We start from the raw sequence: 20,211 nt of genomic DNA on the forward strand, positions 1-20,211 counted from the left end.
TTTATTGAAGTATGGGGACAGGACCCGTGGGCAGGAAGAGCTGCTATCTCTGAGGGTATAGCTACCACTATGCTACTGATATGAATGGGGAAACTGGTAGTGAATCTAGCACAATCCACACTGTATGATTGTGTGGATGAGAAACATAAGACAGAGTCATTAAGGTGAATATGGGAAGTAGATTTGATATGCCCCGATTCGAGAGACCCCCCGAAAACAAACCACCGAGTCCAGAGTTAAAGCCAATCGGCAAGGGTCGATTATTGCAGGTTTGAACCCGGTCCTCCGCACACTCGTTGCCGGTGACACTAAGAGGCCCCGAGCGAGGATCTTACAGCTTCTTTTATAGACAGGCACAAACAAGTTAGGGATTTTTCGAGGTTACAGAGCTGTTATTGGTTGACATTTAAATTTGAACACTCAGCAGAACTTGATTGGTTCCCACCTTTTTTTCAAACCACTCAGCAGAACTTGATTGGTTCCCACCTTTAGGTCAGACCACAACCGGGCACGCCCTGGCTGGTTTTGGGAATGGCAGCGGGGAGGTCTTTTCTTTGCAGTTGTGAGTACACCTGGTAATTTTTCTCTTAGTCTCTCATTCCCCCCTTTCTTTGGTGCCTTAAGAGCCAATCTTGGATCTTATGTGTCTGACTCAAATGTTTTGGTAATGATAGGTTGGTATTGGGTCCTAAGGACCATCAGTTGGATCGTGTTAACTCGGTCTTTGATAAAGGCAACTAGTTTATTAATAATATAAGGCCCGAAGGTGAGGAAGAGAAGGAGGAGTATAAGGGGCCCAGCTAGAGCAGAAAGCAGGGTGGCTAGCCATGGGGACTGATTGAACCAAGACTCAAACCAGCCTTGTTGTTGTTCTCATTCACGCTTCCGTTTGGCCAGGCCTTCTTTAGCTTTAGCCATGGACGCTCGGACTACTCCGGTGTGGTCAGCATAAAAACAGCATTCTTCTCTTAAGGCTGCACACAAACCTCCCTGTTGGAGGAAGACTAGATCTAGCCCTCTTCGGTTCTGTAGGACCACTTCAGAAAGGGAGGTCAGAGATTTTTCGAGGTGCGAGATTGAGTCCTCAAGTCTGGCTATATCCTCATCAATGGCTGCCCTTAGGCTATTGAACCCCCGGTGCTGGATGGCTAGTGATGAGATCCCTGTTCCTGCCCCTATGGTACTGAGGCCAAATAAGGTGGCCAAGGTTATGGCCGTAAATGGTTCCCGTTTTGTTCTTATTGACTCTCTTGCTTCCGTCCCTTCTGTCCACAGATCATATACAACATTTTCTCGGTGGTAAATAACCTTTGGAAATACTAATACCATGATACAATATTCGGTTGACGAATTAAAAACATTTCTGCTAACACATGGGGTGAGCCCTGTCTTAGAACAAATCCACCAACTGTCAGGAGCTGGAATTATCCATTTAGATTCATCTAGAGAGTAATTAGTCGGGGCACAGAGCTGGATATGGCTAGAGGGGACCTTTCCTATACAAGTCCCATCTCCAGTGACCACTTGCAGTGTGAGGCCGGGGCCCTTTCGATTCCACTTGCAAGCTGCTGGCGACTCTTCTCCTGATTGTGAAAAAGGGGCAGCTAGACCTATGGCTTCATAGAAGGGGGGTTTTATATCATAACATAGCCAGCAGGCCCTTGTTGCCTCAGGGTCCGATCGGTTTAAGGCCTCATACGCTGCTGTTAGCAATTTCCATAGGGAGTCTATGCCTTCAGGGTTCTGATTTTCTCGGACAGCTTGTGCTTTTACTCCTGGGGTAAGGATGGGGGTCCTGCTGGAGGGAGTAGTGGAGATCTGCCCGGGGATAAGCTTATCTGTTTTTTTTTTTTTTTTTCAATACTTGATTTGGCCCCACTGGTGTACAAGAGGGGAGACTTTTAATTTTTTTTGAATGGCAGTCCCAAAGAGAGGACGTTGATATAAGTAGAGTCCCCAAGTGGGTCCTGAGACCCACCGCCTGTCCTTTTTCCCCTTCTCTGTAAATCTTACACGAATAAGGTTACAGTTTTCATCACCAGTGCGGGTACATGGTTGGACATAGGACATTTCAATAAATTGGGGTTTTACTTCCCACTTCCATTCCCCATCACTGGGGACGCAACTCCAGGCTGCGCAATAGAGGGTTTCAAACCCTCCACATGTGCGCCTCATTGCCCCCGTCCTAAATCCCGGACATGCATAAAATCCATTTCTACTTATTGATACCCTCCTTTGCAGTTGCCTCCATTTACCTCCTTCCATTTCTTCTAACGGACTAACTTTTTCTAAATTAAACTATAAATCTGGCCACCAGGTATTTAATGGGGCAGTTCCTAGGGTTTTGTTGTAGATTTCATGAGTCTCTAAGTTAGTAATTTCCCATGTCAAATTATAGGGGGTGTGGGGGTTTGGATTTACAGACAGAATTTGCAGAATCAAGAGGAGGGCAAGTACCATAGTTACGGCTCAGTCCGTTGGCGGCATAGGGTCAATTTTAAAGGATTGTCCTTAGTTCGGTCAACGGTCCAGGTTGTCTTTGAGGGTCCGATGAGGTCTGAGAACGGGTCCACCGGTTTGGCGTGGGTGTAATGGATCCAGGCGGCGATTCCGTCTACTTTGATGGGCGTAGGCGTTGTCAGGATGACCTGGAAGGGTCCTTTCCACCTGGGTTCCAGAGTCTCCTGCCGATGACGTTTGACAAGGACCCAATCCCCGGGTCGGAATTGATGAGGAATAGGCAGGGGTCCAGTTTCATAAAGTTCTTTTAATTTGGGCCATACATCTTCATGGACCCTCTGCAAGTCTTGTAGGGAGAGCAAGAGTTCAAGACCATTATCGTTCTCAGTTTTGACAAGGTCATCTTTTAGGTTAGGGATGATGGGGGGTGGTCTACCATGCATTATTTCATAGGGTGTGAGTCCCAGTTTGTATGGGGAGTCACACACCCTGAACAGAGCGTAGGGGAGAAGGACTACCCAATTAGCACCAGTCTCCATGGTCAATTTGGTTAGGGTCTCTTTTAATGTTCTGTTCATTCTCTCTATGTGTCCTGAACTTTGGGGTCGGTATGCACAATGTAATTTCCAATCAGCCCCAAGTATGGAAGCCAGTCCCTGACTTACCTTAGAGATGAATGCAGGTCCATTGTCTGACCCTATCATTACTGGAAAACCATACCTGGGCAGGATTTCTTCTAGGATCTTTTTGGCTACAATCTGCACCATTTCATTCTTGGTTGGAAAGGCTTCAGTCCATCCTGAAAAGGTATCTACAAAAACTAGCAAATACTTATATCCATATTTTCCTGGTTTTACCTCAGTGAAATCTACTTCCCAATAGGTCCCCGGTCTGCTCCCTCTTCGTCTTACCCCTGTTGTCTGAGGATTGCTACTCACATTGTTGAGTTGGCACACTGTACATTTAGTGACTACTTGATCGACCTTATCAGAGACATTTCTGATTTTTAGTCCAGTCTGTCTCAGTAAGTCCAACATTCACCGGGAACCTAAGTGGGTGCTGCAATGGATCCGCTCTAGAACTTGCCATCCTAGTTTATCTGGGAGTATAATGCTGCTTTTGGAGTCTCTCCACCAGCCATCTTTGATTCGGGTCATAGGAAGTTTACTCATCCATTGAATGTCTCTTTCTGAATACTCAGGGCTGGGGGGCAATTCCCGGGGTCCAGGGTCTGGCAGCTGTAGGGTCAGTAATTGCGCTGGGGGCCGAGCTATGTTTTTTGCAGTCTGATCGGCCAAATTGTTGCCCCGGGAAACTGGGTCGGTTGTCTTCTAGTGTCCTGGGCAATGCACAGTCGCTAGCTTTTTGGGTTCCCATAGGCTGCTAGCAGGGCTAGAATCTCTTCTTTATTTTTGATGTCTTTCCCTTCAGCTGTGAGGAGCCCCCGTTCTCTGTATATCGCCCCATGTACATGAGCAGTGGCAAAGGCATATCGGCTATCAGTGTACACGGTTAGCTTGCGGTCTCTTCCTAATTTTAGGGCCTGGGTTAAGGCTATTAGTTCAGCCTTCTGGGCCGAGGTTCCGGGGGGTAGGGCTTCTGCCCAAACCACCTCGGTTTCTGAAGTTACGGCCGCCCCTGCATACCTTTGTCCCTGGTGAACGAAGCTGCTTCCATTGGTGAACCAGATGGCGTCCGCATCCGATAATGGTTGGTCCTGCAAGTCCTCCCGGACCCCATAAACTTGAGCCAGTATGTCGGCGCAGTCATGAAGTGGGGTTCCCATGTCCGGGTCTGGCAGCAGTGATGCTGGGTTCAGGGCCGTTGAGGGGGTGAAGATGACCCTGAGGGGGTTCAACAGCAGTCCCTGGTAATGAGTGAGTCGGGCATTGCTCAGCCATTGGTCAGGCGGCTGCTTGAGGATGCCCTCGAAGGCATGCGGGGTGGTGACTTGTAGCTCTTGGCCCATGGTCAGCTTATCAGCGTCCTTTACCATTAGGGCAGTGGCTGCAATCATCCGGAGACAGGGTGGCCATCCGGCGGCCACTGGATCTAGCTTTTTAGACAGATAGGCTACTGGCCTGCGCCAAGGGCCCAAATGCTGGGTTAGCACCACCTTAGCTATGCCTCGGTTTTCATCTACATATAGGTGGAAGGGTTTGGAGACATCGGGGAGTCCCAGGGCAGGTGCTGATAGCAGAGCAGTTTTAATTTGTTGGAAGGCCTGTTCGGCTTCTTCCGTCCAGCTAAAGGGCTGTTGATCTTTTGTTGCCTGGTATAAAGGCTTTGCTAATTCAGCAAACCCTGGTATCCATAGTCTGCAGAACCCAGCTGACCCTAGGAATTCCCTCACCTGTCGTGGTGTCTGCGGTCTGGGAATACGAAGGACAGTCTCCTTCCAGGCATCCGTTAGCCAGCGTTGCCCCCCTCTCAGTAAGTAACCCAGGTAAGTTACCTCTGACTTGCAGATCTGAGCCTTCTTTGCTGAGGCGCGGTAGCCTAAGGTTCCCAGAGTTCGCAGGAGACCTTCGGTTCCCTGGATGCAGGCTTCGGGTGTCTCGGCAGCTATTAAGAGATCATCAACATACTGTAGGAGAGTTATATTAGGGTGTTGTTGTCTGTACTCACTTAAATCTTCGTGTAGAGCCTCGTCGAACAGGGTCGGAGAGTTTTTGAATCCTTGTGGCAGTCTGGTCCAAGTGAGTTGGCCATTTATGCCCCTGTCTGGATCTGTCCACTCGAATGCAAATAGCTCTTCACTTTTAGGCGCTAGTGGTAGGCTGAAAAAAGCATCTTTTAGATCCAGAACAGTATACCATTGTTTTTCTGGGCTGAGGGCGCTCAAGAGAGTATAGGGGTTAGGAACGGTTGGATTTATGTCCATCACCTGCTTATTGACTTCTCTCAGGTCCTGCACTGGCCTGTATTCCCCACTGTTGGGTTTGCGCACGGGCAGCAGGGGGGGTATTCCATGCTGAGTGGCAGGTGCGTAGGACCCCCAAAGCCAAGGAGGCGCGGATATGCGGTGTGATGCCATTTTTGGCTTCCGCGGGCATGGGGTATTGGCGCACGTGGACGGGGTCCGTCCTGGGCTTGACCTCTATAAATAGGGCTGGGCGATGTTTTGCCAGCCCCATACCACCCGTTTCTGCCCACGCGTCTGGGAAGCGTTGAAGCCAGGGCTCGATACCCTGATCCAGAGGAGTGGGTTTCTGATGGAGCCTGTATTCATCTTCCAGTCTCACAGTGAGTACAGATAAGGGTTGGTTGTGAAAGTCAGTCACTGTGGGTCCCCCCCGGTTGGAAATGAATTTGGGCCCCCATTTTGGTAAGCAAATCCCTCCCCAACAGGGGGCAAGGGCTGTCAGGAATGACCAGGAAGGAGTGGGTTACCTTCCCATTTCCTAAGTCCACAGTCCTCTGAGTTGTCCAGGGGTACTTTATTCCGGTGGCCCCTTGTACCCAGGATGATTTTTCAGATACTTTTCCATGGGGCTTGACCAGAACTGAGTGCTGTGCCCCGGTATCAACTAGGAACTGGACTGGGGTCCCCTCCACTTGCAATGTTACCCTAGGTTTGGGGAGGGGATCCGAACCCTGTCCTCCCTATTCTGTATCTTGGGTAAACAGTATGGGGGCTATTTTAGGCTGCCACTGTCCTTGGCTGGGGCGGGGTTGTTTCTTCTTGGGGCATTCTCGTATCCAATGGCCTTTTTCTTTACAATAGGCTCATTGATCTTTATCTAAGTGCCGCCTGGGAGGGCGTGTTGTTTGAGTGCCTTCTGGGGGTGGCTGTTCTTTCTGGACTATAGCGGCCAGGACTTTAGTCATTTTCTCTGTGGCCTTGATCTGTCTCTCTTCTGGGGCGTCCCTGTTGTTGTAGACCCGTTGTGCTATACGGAGCAGATCCTGGATCTGTTTACCTTCTAAATCCTCTAGCCTTTGGACTTTTTTTTTTTAATGTCAGGAGCTGCTTAATTTACAAAGGACATAATGACAGCAGCCTGGTTCTCAGGGACTTCTGGATCCATGGGGGTAAACTGCCTAAAGGCTTCCATTAATCTCTCTAAGTAAGCAGCTGGACTCTCTGCCTTTCCCTGTACGACCGAATATACCTTAGCCAAATTGGTGGGCTTGCGAGCTGCAGCCCGGAGACCCGCCATCAGAGTCTGGCGATAAATGAGTAGCCTTCCCCTACCTTCTGCCGTGTTGTAGTCCCATTCGTCCTGTGGAGGTCTGGTTAGGGGGAGAGCCGCATTAATGAGGTCAGGGTTAGATGTCAGCTGACCGTCGTCTCCGGGAACCAGCTTTCTTGCTTCTAATTGGATCCTCTCTCGCTCCTCTGTAGTGAACAGGATGTGGAGGAGCTGCTGACAGTCGTCCCAGGTGGGCTGGTGGGTGAACATGACACTGTCTAAAAGAGCTATTAGGTCTTTAGGGTTATCAGAGAATTGAGCGTTCTGTGTTTTCCAGTTGTAAAGGTCACTGGTGGAAAAGGGCCAATACTGGAGTCGGGGGTTGCCTGTTTCATCTGGGGGTCCTATTTCCTGCAGGGGTAGGGCCACAGTGGAGTCGGGGAGGCGAGGGTTTGGCTCACGCTGGGTGCGTCCGCGGGTTCGGATGGCTGGCCTCTCGCGGTTGGTTTCATTTTCAATGGGGCCCTGCTCGGCTGCTGCCTCCCGTCCTCCTGGTTCCGGCGCAGCTGCCGCTTCCCGTCCTCCCGGTTCCCCTAGGGGGGCAACTAGCGGGGCGACTGGTGGGGCGGCTGCTGCGGGCAGGGCCTGGGGTACGAGGGGAGGGGGATGATAGGGTGGAGGATTTAGGGATAGTAGGTCCTGACTATTGGGCAATATGGGATACAAGGGCTCGGCTGGCGTCCTTGATTTTGGGGGATCTGCAGGCCGTATGGCAAGGACCTTACACGTTCCCGAGGATAGGAAGGGGGCCAACCAAGGGGGTGGATTTTCCACTAAATTCCGCCATACAAGAATGTAGGGAATCTGATCTGGGTGCCCCTCGCGACCCGGTAGAAAAATCTTTGACTTCACCTTAGCGATTATAGGGAGGCAAAAAGTTCCTTCGGTTGGCCATCCAACGCCGAAGGCTGGCCATTTTGGAGCGGCAGAGGGTTATTAATTTTCCCCTCCGGATGTCTAGACTCAAATTCTGTCCTCTGGTTCTAACATCCCTGAAGTTAGCAACGAGGAGAGAAAGGGGAGTGCTTTGAGATAGGCCCATCTGTATCCTGGAGGTGGAGGAAAGGATTAAAAGGAGAAACAGTAAAGTTATGAGGATTTCTGGCTGGGCCAGGCCAGGTCACCTGCGAAAGAGAAGGGGTTTAACACTTAAAGGTTATAGAATAGAGAACACAACACTTAGATCACTAGCGCATTTCGGGTGTCTGTCACCCGAACAGAAGAATTCTGATGGGCCCAAAAAGGTGCCCCAGACGGGTGCCAGTGGACGTCTCCTACTGGACCCGACTGACTGCCCTATAGCATGTCCGCCAGGGCTGTGTCAGTCCCCGATACAGATCCCGCGCGGAAGAGCCAGAAACGAACAGACAAACAGAAACGGACAGAGCCGGCTCACTTACCGATCGGTCTCAGGGACGACCCGTTGACTTGGGGTCTGGTGGGCTTGGGGGGATCCCGGACGAGCCCCCAAATGATACGCCCCAATTCGAGAGGCTCCCCAAAAACAAACCACCAGAGTCCGGAGTCAAAGCCAAGCGGCAAGGGTCGTTTATTGCAGGTTCGAACCCGGTCCTCCGCGCACTCGTTGCCGGTGACACTAAGAGGCCCCTAGCGAGGATCTTACAGCTTCTTTTATAGACAGGCACAAACAAGTTAGGGATTTTTCGCGGTTACAGAGCTGTTATTGGTTGACATTTAAATTTGAACACTCAGCAGAACTTGATTGGTTCCCACCTTTTTTTCAAACCACTCAGCAGAACTTGATTGGTTCCCGCCTTTAGGTCAGACCACAACCGGGCACGCCCTGGCTGGTTTCGGAAACAGCGGGGGGGGGGGGGGGGGGGGGGGGGGGGGAAGGTCTTTTCTTTGCAGTTGTGAGTACATCTGGTAATTTTTCTCTTAGTCTCTCAGGTTCATGTCATGAGCACCCTATGAAGGTGCACGCACGAGTCGTGTCTTTACACAATGTCGGCTGTATTCATTCATAAAGCAAAGTTAATCACAATTATAAAGCAGGTTCAGGATTCCAAACTCAGTGACATTTCAGCATGTGATTCAACTTGGCTTCTTACAAAGGTCACAGAACAGAAGACAAGCTGATGGGGAAAAATTATGTTATAAGATGGCTGACAGGACTGATAGGGGAATTCCAGTCCCGTTGCCCGAAGACTCCCCTTCCAGGTTCCCTTCCTAACTTGCTTGCCGAGCATGCCAAATTACTACTAATGAGGAAGTAACAGACTATAAAACGTCCCCCATGCTTGCACTCAGACCTCTGGAGAGCGATCTCCTCTGAGCCCGCCGGTGTGAAATAAACCTCCTGCCTTCCAAGATCTCCTAGGGCCTTTTGGTTGTTCTGTTGGGTGATCCAGCCCAGGTTCTGTATCAAAGCTACACAACAAACAATGGTGTGGGAAGTTAACGAACCAGGTTCGTTACTAACAAGGTCAGTCTGTGGATGTGCAGTTGAGAAAGGGCCTAGGTCCAGTCCAGGTCAGCTCTCAGCACTTAAAGCTTACTATGTTCAAGCAGTGAAGGACCTCGGTTTGTTCAGAGATCAACTGGGCAGAGCTTTCAGCAGACAGCTGCCTTTTCTAAGTGGTCAGACATAGAGGGGTCACGTCTGAAGCGTCTGACAGTTTGCTGCAAAAATTCTCCCCTTTTTAAAGGGATTTAAATGGCCTTGGTCCCCTACAGAACTTCTCTGGTTCTGCTTGTTATCACTTCTGGGTTGGTAGCTGATGCTGGTCTTATAGCTGCAGTACCTTTAACTGCATGTGTCATTGCTTAACACAGTCCCCTGCATGACACTCCTTCTTGACACAGACTCCTGCTTGACATGAGAAACTCCATTTTGCTCTGTATAATTCACTCTTCAGAAAATAAAAAGTTGTGTTGGGACCTGCTACTGATGAGGGAGCATAAGGATAAGGCAAGCTGCCAGGCCTCAAACCACCCCCCCTCCACTCCCCAGGTGGGATATGTGTGATATTCCTCAGGCACTCCTGGCTGCTCAAGAACAAAGGAAAGGGGAAAAACAGATGGTTAACTGATAGAGATCATAGTCCTGCAGGACCTAAGTTTCCATCACCCCTCCATAGTGATGTGGGAAACAAAGGCAGAAGAAAATGGCAGATAGAACTAAATTTCCTTATAACCTGCAGCCCATTGACAAATACTTGAGGCTGGCAGAATGAAATGTTTCTCCGAGAACTCCGAACTCCTTTCTGTCTTAATGCTAATGCTTTGCTAGAGGGAAAAACAACCTTAGCTTGACAATAGCTAGCCCTTCAGTATCCTGTGAATCTTCTTTAGCATATGAAAATCTCACTTGAGCCTTCCCCTGGACTTTACCTCCCCCAACCCAGTAGTATGTAACCAGTCTCTCCTCATGGTCCCTGGGTAGCTCTTCCTGCCCATGGGTCCTGTCCCGCTACTTTAATAAAAGTGTCTTTTTGCACTAAAGACATCTTGAAGAATTCTTTCCTGGCCATTGGCTCCAGACCCCGTGAACCCCAGTGTCATTCCCAAAACCTCATCAGTTACACAATTTTATAATCAATAAGAACACGGCAAATTTCTAGGCTCTGCTTCTAGATCTCAGTACCAAAGACTATCCTGTTTTTTCCTTCTGATGTAAACCTTAGTGACCACAATAGGGCACTTGAAATTTCTAGATAGTTCACTGGGTTATTTTCTAAGAACCTCCTCCTAAAATTAAAATATAATCTAGGAAGATACCACAATAACCTGTGGATAAACTTGATTTAATTGGTCTAATTTCTTTGATTTGTCGTACTCAGATGGTAGGGATTAAATGAGACACAGCCAGTGACTTATGATAAGTTACATGCGTATTGCCGAATGTGATATAACAGCCCTGCCACTGGCCATAGATACATAAAATTCAGAGGTAAAGTCTCAGTGCTATGCTATGGTTGAGGGCACTTTCAAGCAGTGAGATACAGAAGTGAGGACAATAGTTGGTTGGCAGTGGTACTGAAAAATGTAGACAAAGAAAATGGATTGAAAAGGTAAGAAAACAAAGTTCATGTCTGGTTCAGTTTACGGTCAATCATAGTGTTTCGTGACCTTCAAACTCAATATTATATGCAATAGATTTATAGAAGCAATCCCCTGCAGAGTCCATTCAAAGCATAAATTCAGTAAATAAGACACACTGTGGGGATTTTCTCTCTGTCCATTCTAAAGTTTGCTATTGTTTTTGTGATTGGAATTCAAGCTGTTACTGCATTATTCAGAGATCACAGAAAATGTGTGTTTGGAATGTATTAAAGGGATAGAAGAAACAATGAGGAACAAACAAAGTGGGAGAAATGAGATTTGGTGGTTTGAGTAATGGGTCATTAGGAAAATAAGGAAATTAGGTTAAAGAAAGCTGAATGACTAAGGCTGTCATAAAACAACACAAACAAATTGAGTGCATCGTTGTGGAACATTTCAAATTTCCAGAAGAAGGAAGTGCTAGAGTTTGAAATAAATTGCTGGGCTTTGGTTAAGTGGTGGGAAGGAGTTTGTGTCCTAGCTGCCACCTTTGTTCTAGGCTTTCAGAATGAGGCCTGTGTACAAGTGTGGCCCAAACACTGATGGCATGGGAATCCACCTACTCGGCCATACAAAAGAAGGGAATCCTGCCTTTTGCAACAACATGGACATTGAGGGTATTGTGTGAAGTGAAATAAGTCAGACAGAGAAAGACAAATGCTGTATGATACCATTTATATGCAGAGTCTAAAAAAGAACCCCGAAATCAGAAATAGAGTGGAATAATGGTTGCCAGGAGCTCGCGATGGGGAAGATGGGGAGGTATTGGTCAAAGGGTATAAACTTCCAGCTGTTAGAGGAATAAGTTCTGGGGATCTAATTACAGCATCGTGATGATGATGCACAGTACTATATTATATACTTGAAAGTTTTTAAGAGAGTAGATTTTATTTATTTATTTATTTATTATTTTTTATTTAATTTAGCTTTTGAGAGAGAGGGAGAGAGAGCAGGAAAGGGGCAGATAGAGAGGGAGAGCAAGAATCCCAAGCAGGCTCCACACTGTTAGTGCAGAGCCTGATATGGGGCTCGAACTCATGAACCACGAGATCATGACCTAAGCAGAAATCAAGAGTCAGATTTCAACTGACTGAGGCACTCAGGGGCCCCATTATGAGAGTAGATGTTAAATGTTATCTCATGCACATACAAGATGGCAATTATGTGAGAAGATGGGGTGTGTTAACTAACCTTATTGTAGTAATACTTTTGTAGTATACAAGCATCAAATTATCACATTATACATCTTAAACCTCCTTGTGTTATATATCTTCCTTGTGTCAATACTATCTGAATAAAGCTGGGGAAAAAAGGCACCATTTAAATGCCATTATTATATTAATCCTATAAAAGGTGTTCTTATGAATAAAAATTGATTACATGTTTCAAAGAACACATTTGAAAAGCCATAAAGCAAAATTAAAAAAAAAGAGATAGTTCTGTTTTTATTTTGTTTTAATTATTTTTCTCTACTACCTAACATTGTTTCATACATAAAAGGTATCAGCTTTGAGCTGGGAATACTATCTAAAGTAAAGTATATTAAGCTTTTACTCTGTGCCAGGCTCATTTGTATTTTTACAAACCTATGAACTCGAAGCTATTATTACTAAACTATTTTATAGAAAAAGAAAATAAGACACAGAGAGGTTAAGTAATTTGCCTGTTTTAAACTGTTTTTTTTTTTTTTTTTTAAAGGTTATTTCTTTTTTTCAGAGAGACAGAGACAGCATGAGGTGGGGTGGTGCAGAGAGAGGAGAGAGAGAGAGAATTCCAAGCCGGCTCCACACTGTCAGCACAGAGCCTAACATGGGGCTCGAACTCAGGAAACTGTGAGATCATGACCTGAGTAGAAATCAAGAGTTGGATGCTTAACTGACTGAGCCACCCAAGTGTCCTAATAATTTGCCTGTTTTAAATTAAACGACGTATCTTTGTGTCTGAAACTTTAGGAGATATTGTTTATTGAATAGAAAATAGAGTATTTGAAATTGAATATTTTAGTGGACAATTATTCAAATTTTGTTTATTATTGGAATCTCGAAGCATAAATAATATAACAGAACTTAAAAAAATTTTTTTTTAATGTTTACTTATTTTTGAGAGAGAGAGAGAGAGAGAGAGAGAGAGAGAGCAGGTGAGGGGCAGAGAGAGAGGGAGACACAGAATCTGAAGCAGCCTCCAGGCTCTGAGCTGTCAGCACAGAACCAGACAAGGGGCTTGAACTCATGGACCACGAGATCGTGACCTGAGCCGAAGTCAGAAGCTTAACCAACTGAGCCACCCAGGTGACCCTGTAATAACAGATCTTTAAGTCAGGCCTGCATTTAAATCTTGGCCATGTCATTAATTATATTACCTGTGTACCAGTGTTCAACCTTTAAGTCTTAATATTTTCATCTGTAAAAATCACACCAACCTTGCTGAATTATTGTTAAGACTATAAAAGATGTGCATTAAATATAGTAGAATGATGTGTTCACAGTGGTTCCTTACTAAATGACAGGGTGTCAGAAAGTGTTTGCTGTCAATTACCCCCTTCCTGGGTAAAATAATGTTCGTTTTGCTCAGTTGACCTGTGCCCTGTGCTTCAGGACCTTTCTTCAGCTCTAGGAGTGAAGCTCTGATAGTCTTAGCCAATTGCAATGATTCTCTTCTCTAGAGATTGATTCAGCAATGGGCTTGTGACATTATTCTGATTAGTAAGTCAGAAGGAAATGTCTGCTGAGTGGTGGAGAGACTTCTTAAAAGTTCTTTCTCCTAAATAAGGAAAAAAAGCAAGAGTTTTTCTTTTTCAACCTTCGAATGTTATTATATAAATATATGAGTCTTAGTTTTCCTGGTGCCATCTCATGAGGGGAAAAGCTAACTCCCTGAAGAAAACAGGATGAAAGATGGAAAAAATTCTAGGGCTTGATATTTCAAAATAACTACATTAACTGTGATACCTCCTTAATTCCAGGATTTTCACTTTGTGAAATCTCTCCAGTTTAAAGTATTTTAGTTGGGTTTTGCATTACTTTTAGTCACAAACACCCTAACAGATGAGGCTTATCATCACAATAATTGTTCAAAAGAAGAATGTATGTTTCTCTGAAAAATTTACCTATCCGAAAAGAGAGGGAAACTGCAGAAATTTAGCATCTATCTCCCAGTGCGTACTTAATGCTTTCTGAGAGAGCAGTATATAATTGGTCAGAACTAGATTTTTTTTTTTATTCGACCACTTTGCATTAGTGGTGGGATCCTTGCCTCAAAGGATCTTCAGGAAATGTTGTCATGCTTTTTCTTTCATTTCTAGCCTCAGGTTTGTCAGGTAGTCTTTTGCTTCCTGTCATCTGGTGTGAGTCTATGCATTATTTATACACTCATTCAACAGATATTTATTTAATTCTTACCATATATTTTGCCTACTATCAGGTGCTAGTACCAGAGAAGGCTTTCCTGAGAAGGAACAAGCAAAGTAAGATCAAAAGGATGAGTCAAAGTTGATTAGGTGAAGTGGGAGGAGATGTCTGTGAAACCACATAGTCCAAGAAAAGGAAACTATGTGCCCTAGGGATAATGGTGCACTTGACAAGTGGAAAGTCCAAGGTTTGAAATATAAATAGCAAGGGGCTTATTAGCCAAGTTGAAGCTAGAGAGGTAGGTAAAAGGAATGTTAATGACTTTAATTTTTATTCTAAGAGTAAGGAGGTCTTTGAAAACATATTTTAGTAGTGAGAAACATGACCAGATTTTCATTTAGAAAAGATCACTTGGATGCAACATGAAAAACAGATTGGAAGGAGGCAAGTGGATGTGGGGAGATGAGTTCAGAGGTTGATATAGTTTTCTAGGTGAGAGATGTGGGTAGCTTCAATTAAGGTAAGAGCAGTAGAAATAGATGAATACAGATTTGACAATAATTTGGAGGTAAAATTGACAAGACTTCCATGAGGAATGAGATAGACTGAGATGCCATAGATGCTGATAGATTTTTGGCTTGCAGAATAATGGTTATGGTGAATTACTGAAATAGAAAACTGTAGAAGTAGATTTGATTTCGGTTTATGGTGGTTAATTGTCACTCCTCACTCCAACTCATTCTGCAGGAAGAACAGCAAATGCAATGTACAGTTCAATTAAAAGAGCACATGAACAGGATCACTACCCCAGAATCCTATGAATTTTAGAGTTTCAGTATATATCTGCAGTTGCATCTCAAAACCATACTATTTGTGACTTAATATTTTTCTGACCAAGGGGGAGTTTTATGGACTTCCCTTTGACCATTTCTGGTATCATAATTGTTAATCCACAGATATGAGAACTAATGTGAAGTGTATGTCATCTGGTAATTGTATCTTTCCGAATTTTGAATTAGGGAACCAGAAAAATGTTCACAATGTAAGTCTTCAGGCCAATTAGCAATATTCTGAGATGTACTTGGGTCAGGATTCCATTTATTATCTGGTCTCCATAAGACACATTCTTACCCAAGGACTCTAATGACGGTTCAGTTCTCTTGTTCTCATTGTCAGTGCTGATATTCAATAGACTTCAAAAAATCTTGATATTCTTCTCCTGTGTGCAGTTATTCTGTCAATTACTACAAGCCTCCTTGAAAATAAAGACTGCACATTTTGCCTATATTTTTGTTTATATTTGCCACAGCTTTATGCAATCCATTCTCAAGAGAGTCTAGACTCCTTTTCAATTGATGGACACTGGGTGTGAGAACAAACTCAGATCTCGAAGCTGGGTTAATGATTTTGATATTTTATTTGGATGAAAGCAATCTTCTGCTTGCCAATTCTTGATTTTCTTTGTCATATAAATCATGAAATATTATAGCCTGTTTCCCATCTATTTCACATCTAAGAACATTATGTTTCATTAGCAACTGCCAAAGAAGTCTTCAGGCCAAAGTACTATTCTGGCCTTTCTTCTTGTTATGGTAACTATAGCCACATTGCCTCTGATGGTTACTTGCCACCACCAGCCTCTAACCATTCTAAGAATCTACCATTTTTATTTATGTTAAGGACACATTAATGTAGCAGCAGCATCAAACATCAACTTTAGTATGAAAAGACAGCCTGAGTTTCCCTGTGATGACTGTGCCCTTTTCACTGGTGCACTTCTACTGTTTTAGTGAAGGCAACAAACACATTTTGAGCCCTCTTAGTGATCACAGTCACATGTGGATTATCTGCTCTTATGTAACACATTTATTTTAATTTACCCCAAATCTTGACTCTTGTAACACCTTCCTCAATTCTTTACCAAGGCAGATCTACCATCTTGTGTTATATACTATATGTTATCATCATGTTTAGCTTTGAAAAGTGATTCCACATTGTATCAGGATCCATTTCAGGTGAAATTCTGAGATATAAAAGATCATAACCATGTCTCGCACTCTCCACTATTCAATTTTATAAACTCATCCTGGTTCAACTTATTTCCTTCTAGTTTCTAACAGTGTATATATTGACCAGGTCACATAATTCTTTGTTGAGTAAACTGTCTTTGTTCTCATAGTAGGGAAATTATTTCCCTGCTCAGGCTATGCTAAGTATTGCCTGGAAGCTCCAAAGAGAGCTAAGAAAGGTGGTGTAAGAACAGAACAAACATCATTTGGTAAGGCATTTGGCTCATGTGAAGTCTTCACTTATTGTCTTGGAAAAAAGAGGCTGATTTCCTCTAGCAAGTGGGCAAATATTCCAGAGTCTAAAAAAAGAGAATCCTGGGTTTAAGATTTTCAGACATATTCCACCCCCCGCAGTTTCTACCATATCAGATCTCTGGGTCCTACTATTTTCCTATCAGTATTTTGGTTTCGTTATAGGAAACCCATTGAGGCTACATTCTTTATATTCAATAAATATTTATTGAATATTTTATTCAATATTTAAATATTTTTATTCAAAAATATTTTATTCAATATTTATATCAAATCTATGAAGTAGTTTATGCTCTTTGTGCTTCAGGTTCCTAATATATAAAATTAGGATAATATGTTTATTATAAGATTATTTTGAGAATTAAATAAGATAATGCATGTTAGGGCATTGGAAAAATTATCAGTGTTAGTAAACACTCAAAACTATTAAAGTCATGATGATGATTACGATGAGGAGGAGGAAGTTAGTACTGATATTCCCCTTTCACAGATAAAATGAGTCTATGAGTATGAATCACGTAAAATCACACATGTCTGAAAAAGTAGAACCATGATTTTAACCCAGGCCTGGCTAACTCAAAGTCATTGCTTGTTCTAATACTCTAGACTGCCCTTCAATTTCATTTCTTGAGCTGGCTATTAAGTGACCTGGTAAAGCCTTGAAGGATGAACAAAGGTTTACCAAATAGGTGGGGTTTGATTTGCAGATACAGGTAGGGTGATAATAAGGGCATAGGGAATGCATATGGATGAAATTGAAGTTGTGATCATTCTAGTATGCATGGGGGACTTCTGATTGCTTGGGTTTTCCAAAAAATAAATTGTTCCTCTTAATTTAATTTAATAAATACTTAAAACCTGCTATATGCTCATTATAACTCTATTTGCCATGGGGAATTTAGAAAAATTGAATATCGTCCTTTTCTCTAAAGAAATGTTTATGATTAGATAGCAATGAGGAAGAATAAGTACTCTCTAACAGTTAATACAACAGACTTTTGCATAAGGGTTAAAATGAGAGGATAAAACTTAATATTGGAAGTGATACTTGAGCTAAGTCCTGAAGGAGGAAAAAATGAGTTAATAATTAAATATAGTAAAATAGATTTTTGGATTAAAAGTAAATGCAGACTGTGGAGTTTTGCTCATGAAAAAAAAAACCCTAATATTCCTTTAAAGCTGCCTTTAGAAGTTATATTTAGGGTGCCTGGGTGGCTCAGTTGGTTAAGTATCTGAGTCTTGATTTTGACTTAGCTCATGATCTCAAGATTGTGAGATCAAGCCCCCCATTGGGCTCCATGCTGGACGTGGAGCCTGCTTAAGATTCATTCTCAATCTCTCTCTCTCTCTCTCTCTCTCTCTCTCTCTCTCAAAAAAAGTTATATTAGATGAAATAGATTCCCTTTAATCTGTTCCCCAATAAGAGTGGAATTAGAAGAAATGACTTAAAATATAAATTGGTATGTAGCTGTTTTACGTTTTTGTTTTTTGTTTTTTGTTTTTTTGTTTTTTTGGTTTTTTTTTTTACGAATCCAGAGATCTATAGCTGGTAAGACCTTTAGACTTTAGAATTACCTTCTCCTTAATGTGAGGATGGCAATCTAGTGGCATCAAATGCCTTGTTGTAGAGAAATTTGATGAGACTAAAAGGAGGAAGAATTTGAAGAAATTACTTATTGAGGTGCACTCGACCGTTACAAGTATGTGCAAGTGCTAAACATAATGAGCATTTGTGTTCTATTTTCCATTAACTTCAAAGATAGTGGTGAGCATTTCTCTTTAAAAAAAAAATTGTATGTGTTTTTACCAAGTATAAGTTCTCAGTGTTAAAATGTTTGATGAAAGTTATTCAGTTTAAAAATGATCATCATTAGGAGCACCTGGGTGGCTCAGTTGGTTGAGCTGCCGACTTCGGCTCAGGTCATGATCTGCCAGTTTGTGAGTTCGAGCCCCACATCGGGCTCTGTGCTGCTGACAGCTCGGAGCCTGGAGCTTGCTGTGGATTCTGTGTCTCCCTCTTTCTCTGACCCATCCTCCGCTCATGCTCTGTCTCTCTCCCTCTCTCTCAAAAATAAATATTAAAAAAAATTGATCATCATTATAATCTTTTATTTTCCTAACATAGAGTAATGACAGTATGTGCTTTGCTAAGAAGACATTTTTCTCACTTATGTTATTTATAATGTTAAAAAGAATATGTGAATTTTGGTTTAGAAAACCATATTGAGTATTTTCTTATTTTGGTTTTTTGTTCCCTCAGTGTTCAGATTTTGAATAGAATTGATCAGAGTTCTTTTTTATTATTATTTATTTATTTACTTATTTATTTATTAACGTTTATTCATTTTTGAGACAGAGAGAGACAGAGCATGAATGGGGGAAGGTCAGAGAAAGAGAGGGAGACACAGAATCTGAAACAGGCTCCAGGCTCTGAGCTGTCCGCACAGAGCCCGACACGGGTCTCAAACTCACCGACCGCAAGATCATGACCTGAGCCGAAGCCGGCTGCTTAATCGACTGAGCCACCCAGGCGCCCCAGAATTGATCAGAGTTCTAATCCAAAAAATATATGTGAGCATCCAAACAATTTTAAAATTGACATAAAACATAAAAGCTTGATTTTTTTTAAATGGGAAAAAATAAAATAGTCTAAAATACTCTATAAAGAAATAGTGATGTTCCTAAATGTGGAAAATTATTCATTCCTTCTTATTTTATTATTCTGTAGTCCTAACCAATTTCAAATGATATTTGTCATCTCTGTTTTCAGTTAAGTGTTATTTATTAATTAACTTAAAAAAATTGACTTGTTAGTTGATTTGTATCTGGCTTGCCTAGGGATATCCTAAAATTATATTCTCCTCTTGTCTATACTATCAAGTGCCCAAGCTGAACCATGTCAAGCGCTATTGAATCTAATAAAGCCACAGTTAAAGATTGAGTATTAGGGAACTTATATATTTCTCTCACAGAGGATATTGGAGAATAGATTCTTCCCTTCTTATAGATGATGATCATGAGAAACAATGTGATAGGAGATGATCAGGGAAAATATTATGCGTATTACTCAGGGACCATTATTACTTCAGGCTAAAATGCTGGGACTTTTGATTCTGTCCTTGCCTTCAGCCCTCAAAAATCAATTCATCAGTGTACAACTCTCTCCATCTCTTTTTGTCTTTCTGTATCCCTCAAACTGCCCCTTTTGTCTGAATTTATGTTTCTTGATAGCACAACTTAAAACCTTCTGAGATTTTACCATCTCTTGTCTGAGCTTCCCCTCTTTCTAAGTTTGCAAGAATTGGACTTTGATTGACAAGGCAGTTTGTCATGTAAATAAATCAGTTTTTGAGGGTAGATATTATTTACCTGTTCTCTTCCATATCATTGAGATATGAAGTCTTAATAATATCTAATCAATATACAAATTGACTGGGTTATATTTCCTTTTTTTTAAATATTTATGTATTTTGAGAAAGAGAGAGCAGGTCGGGGGAAGGAACAGAGGGAGAGAAAGAGAGAGATAAATCCCAAGCAGGCTTAGCTCTGTCAATGCAAAGCTAGAAGCGAGACTCAAACTCAAAAACCTTGAGATCATGACTTGGGCAGAAAACAAGACTCAGACATTTAATTGACTGAGCCACCCAGGCACCCAGATTGGGTTACATTTCTTAATAACTGTTAATGTACTATCATAGTTTGAAAACAAAGTTCTTGCACTCAATCTTCACATGACTCAGTTCATCACTTATTCAGCAATCATATGAAAGTATGTTTCTGTTTATATTTAGTTTTGGAAATCCACTGTCTTTTCTCAATCCC

The 20,211-nt window shown here is 42.9% G+C and overlaps 1 protein-coding gene across 1 annotated transcript; it reads right to left on the bottom strand.

Annotated features, from left to right (window-relative positions):
• Nucleotides 1–2,462: 2,462 nt before the first annotated feature.
• Nucleotides 2,463–5,497, bottom strand: LOC116737870. The gene is given in 3 exon segments (XM_032591899.1): nucleotides 2,463–3,559; nucleotides 3,665–3,791; nucleotides 3,932–5,497. Coding segments are annotated over 3 exon segments (2,790 nt in total).
• Between the last annotated feature and the right edge of the window lie 14,714 nt (nucleotides 5,498–20,211).

Source organism: Lynx canadensis, chromosome F2, assembly GCF_007474595.2.
Source record: "Lynx canadensis isolate LIC74 chromosome F2, mLynCan4.pri.v2, whole genome shotgun sequence".
Taxonomy (NCBI): Eukaryota; Metazoa; Chordata; class Mammalia; order Carnivora; family Felidae; genus Lynx; species Lynx canadensis.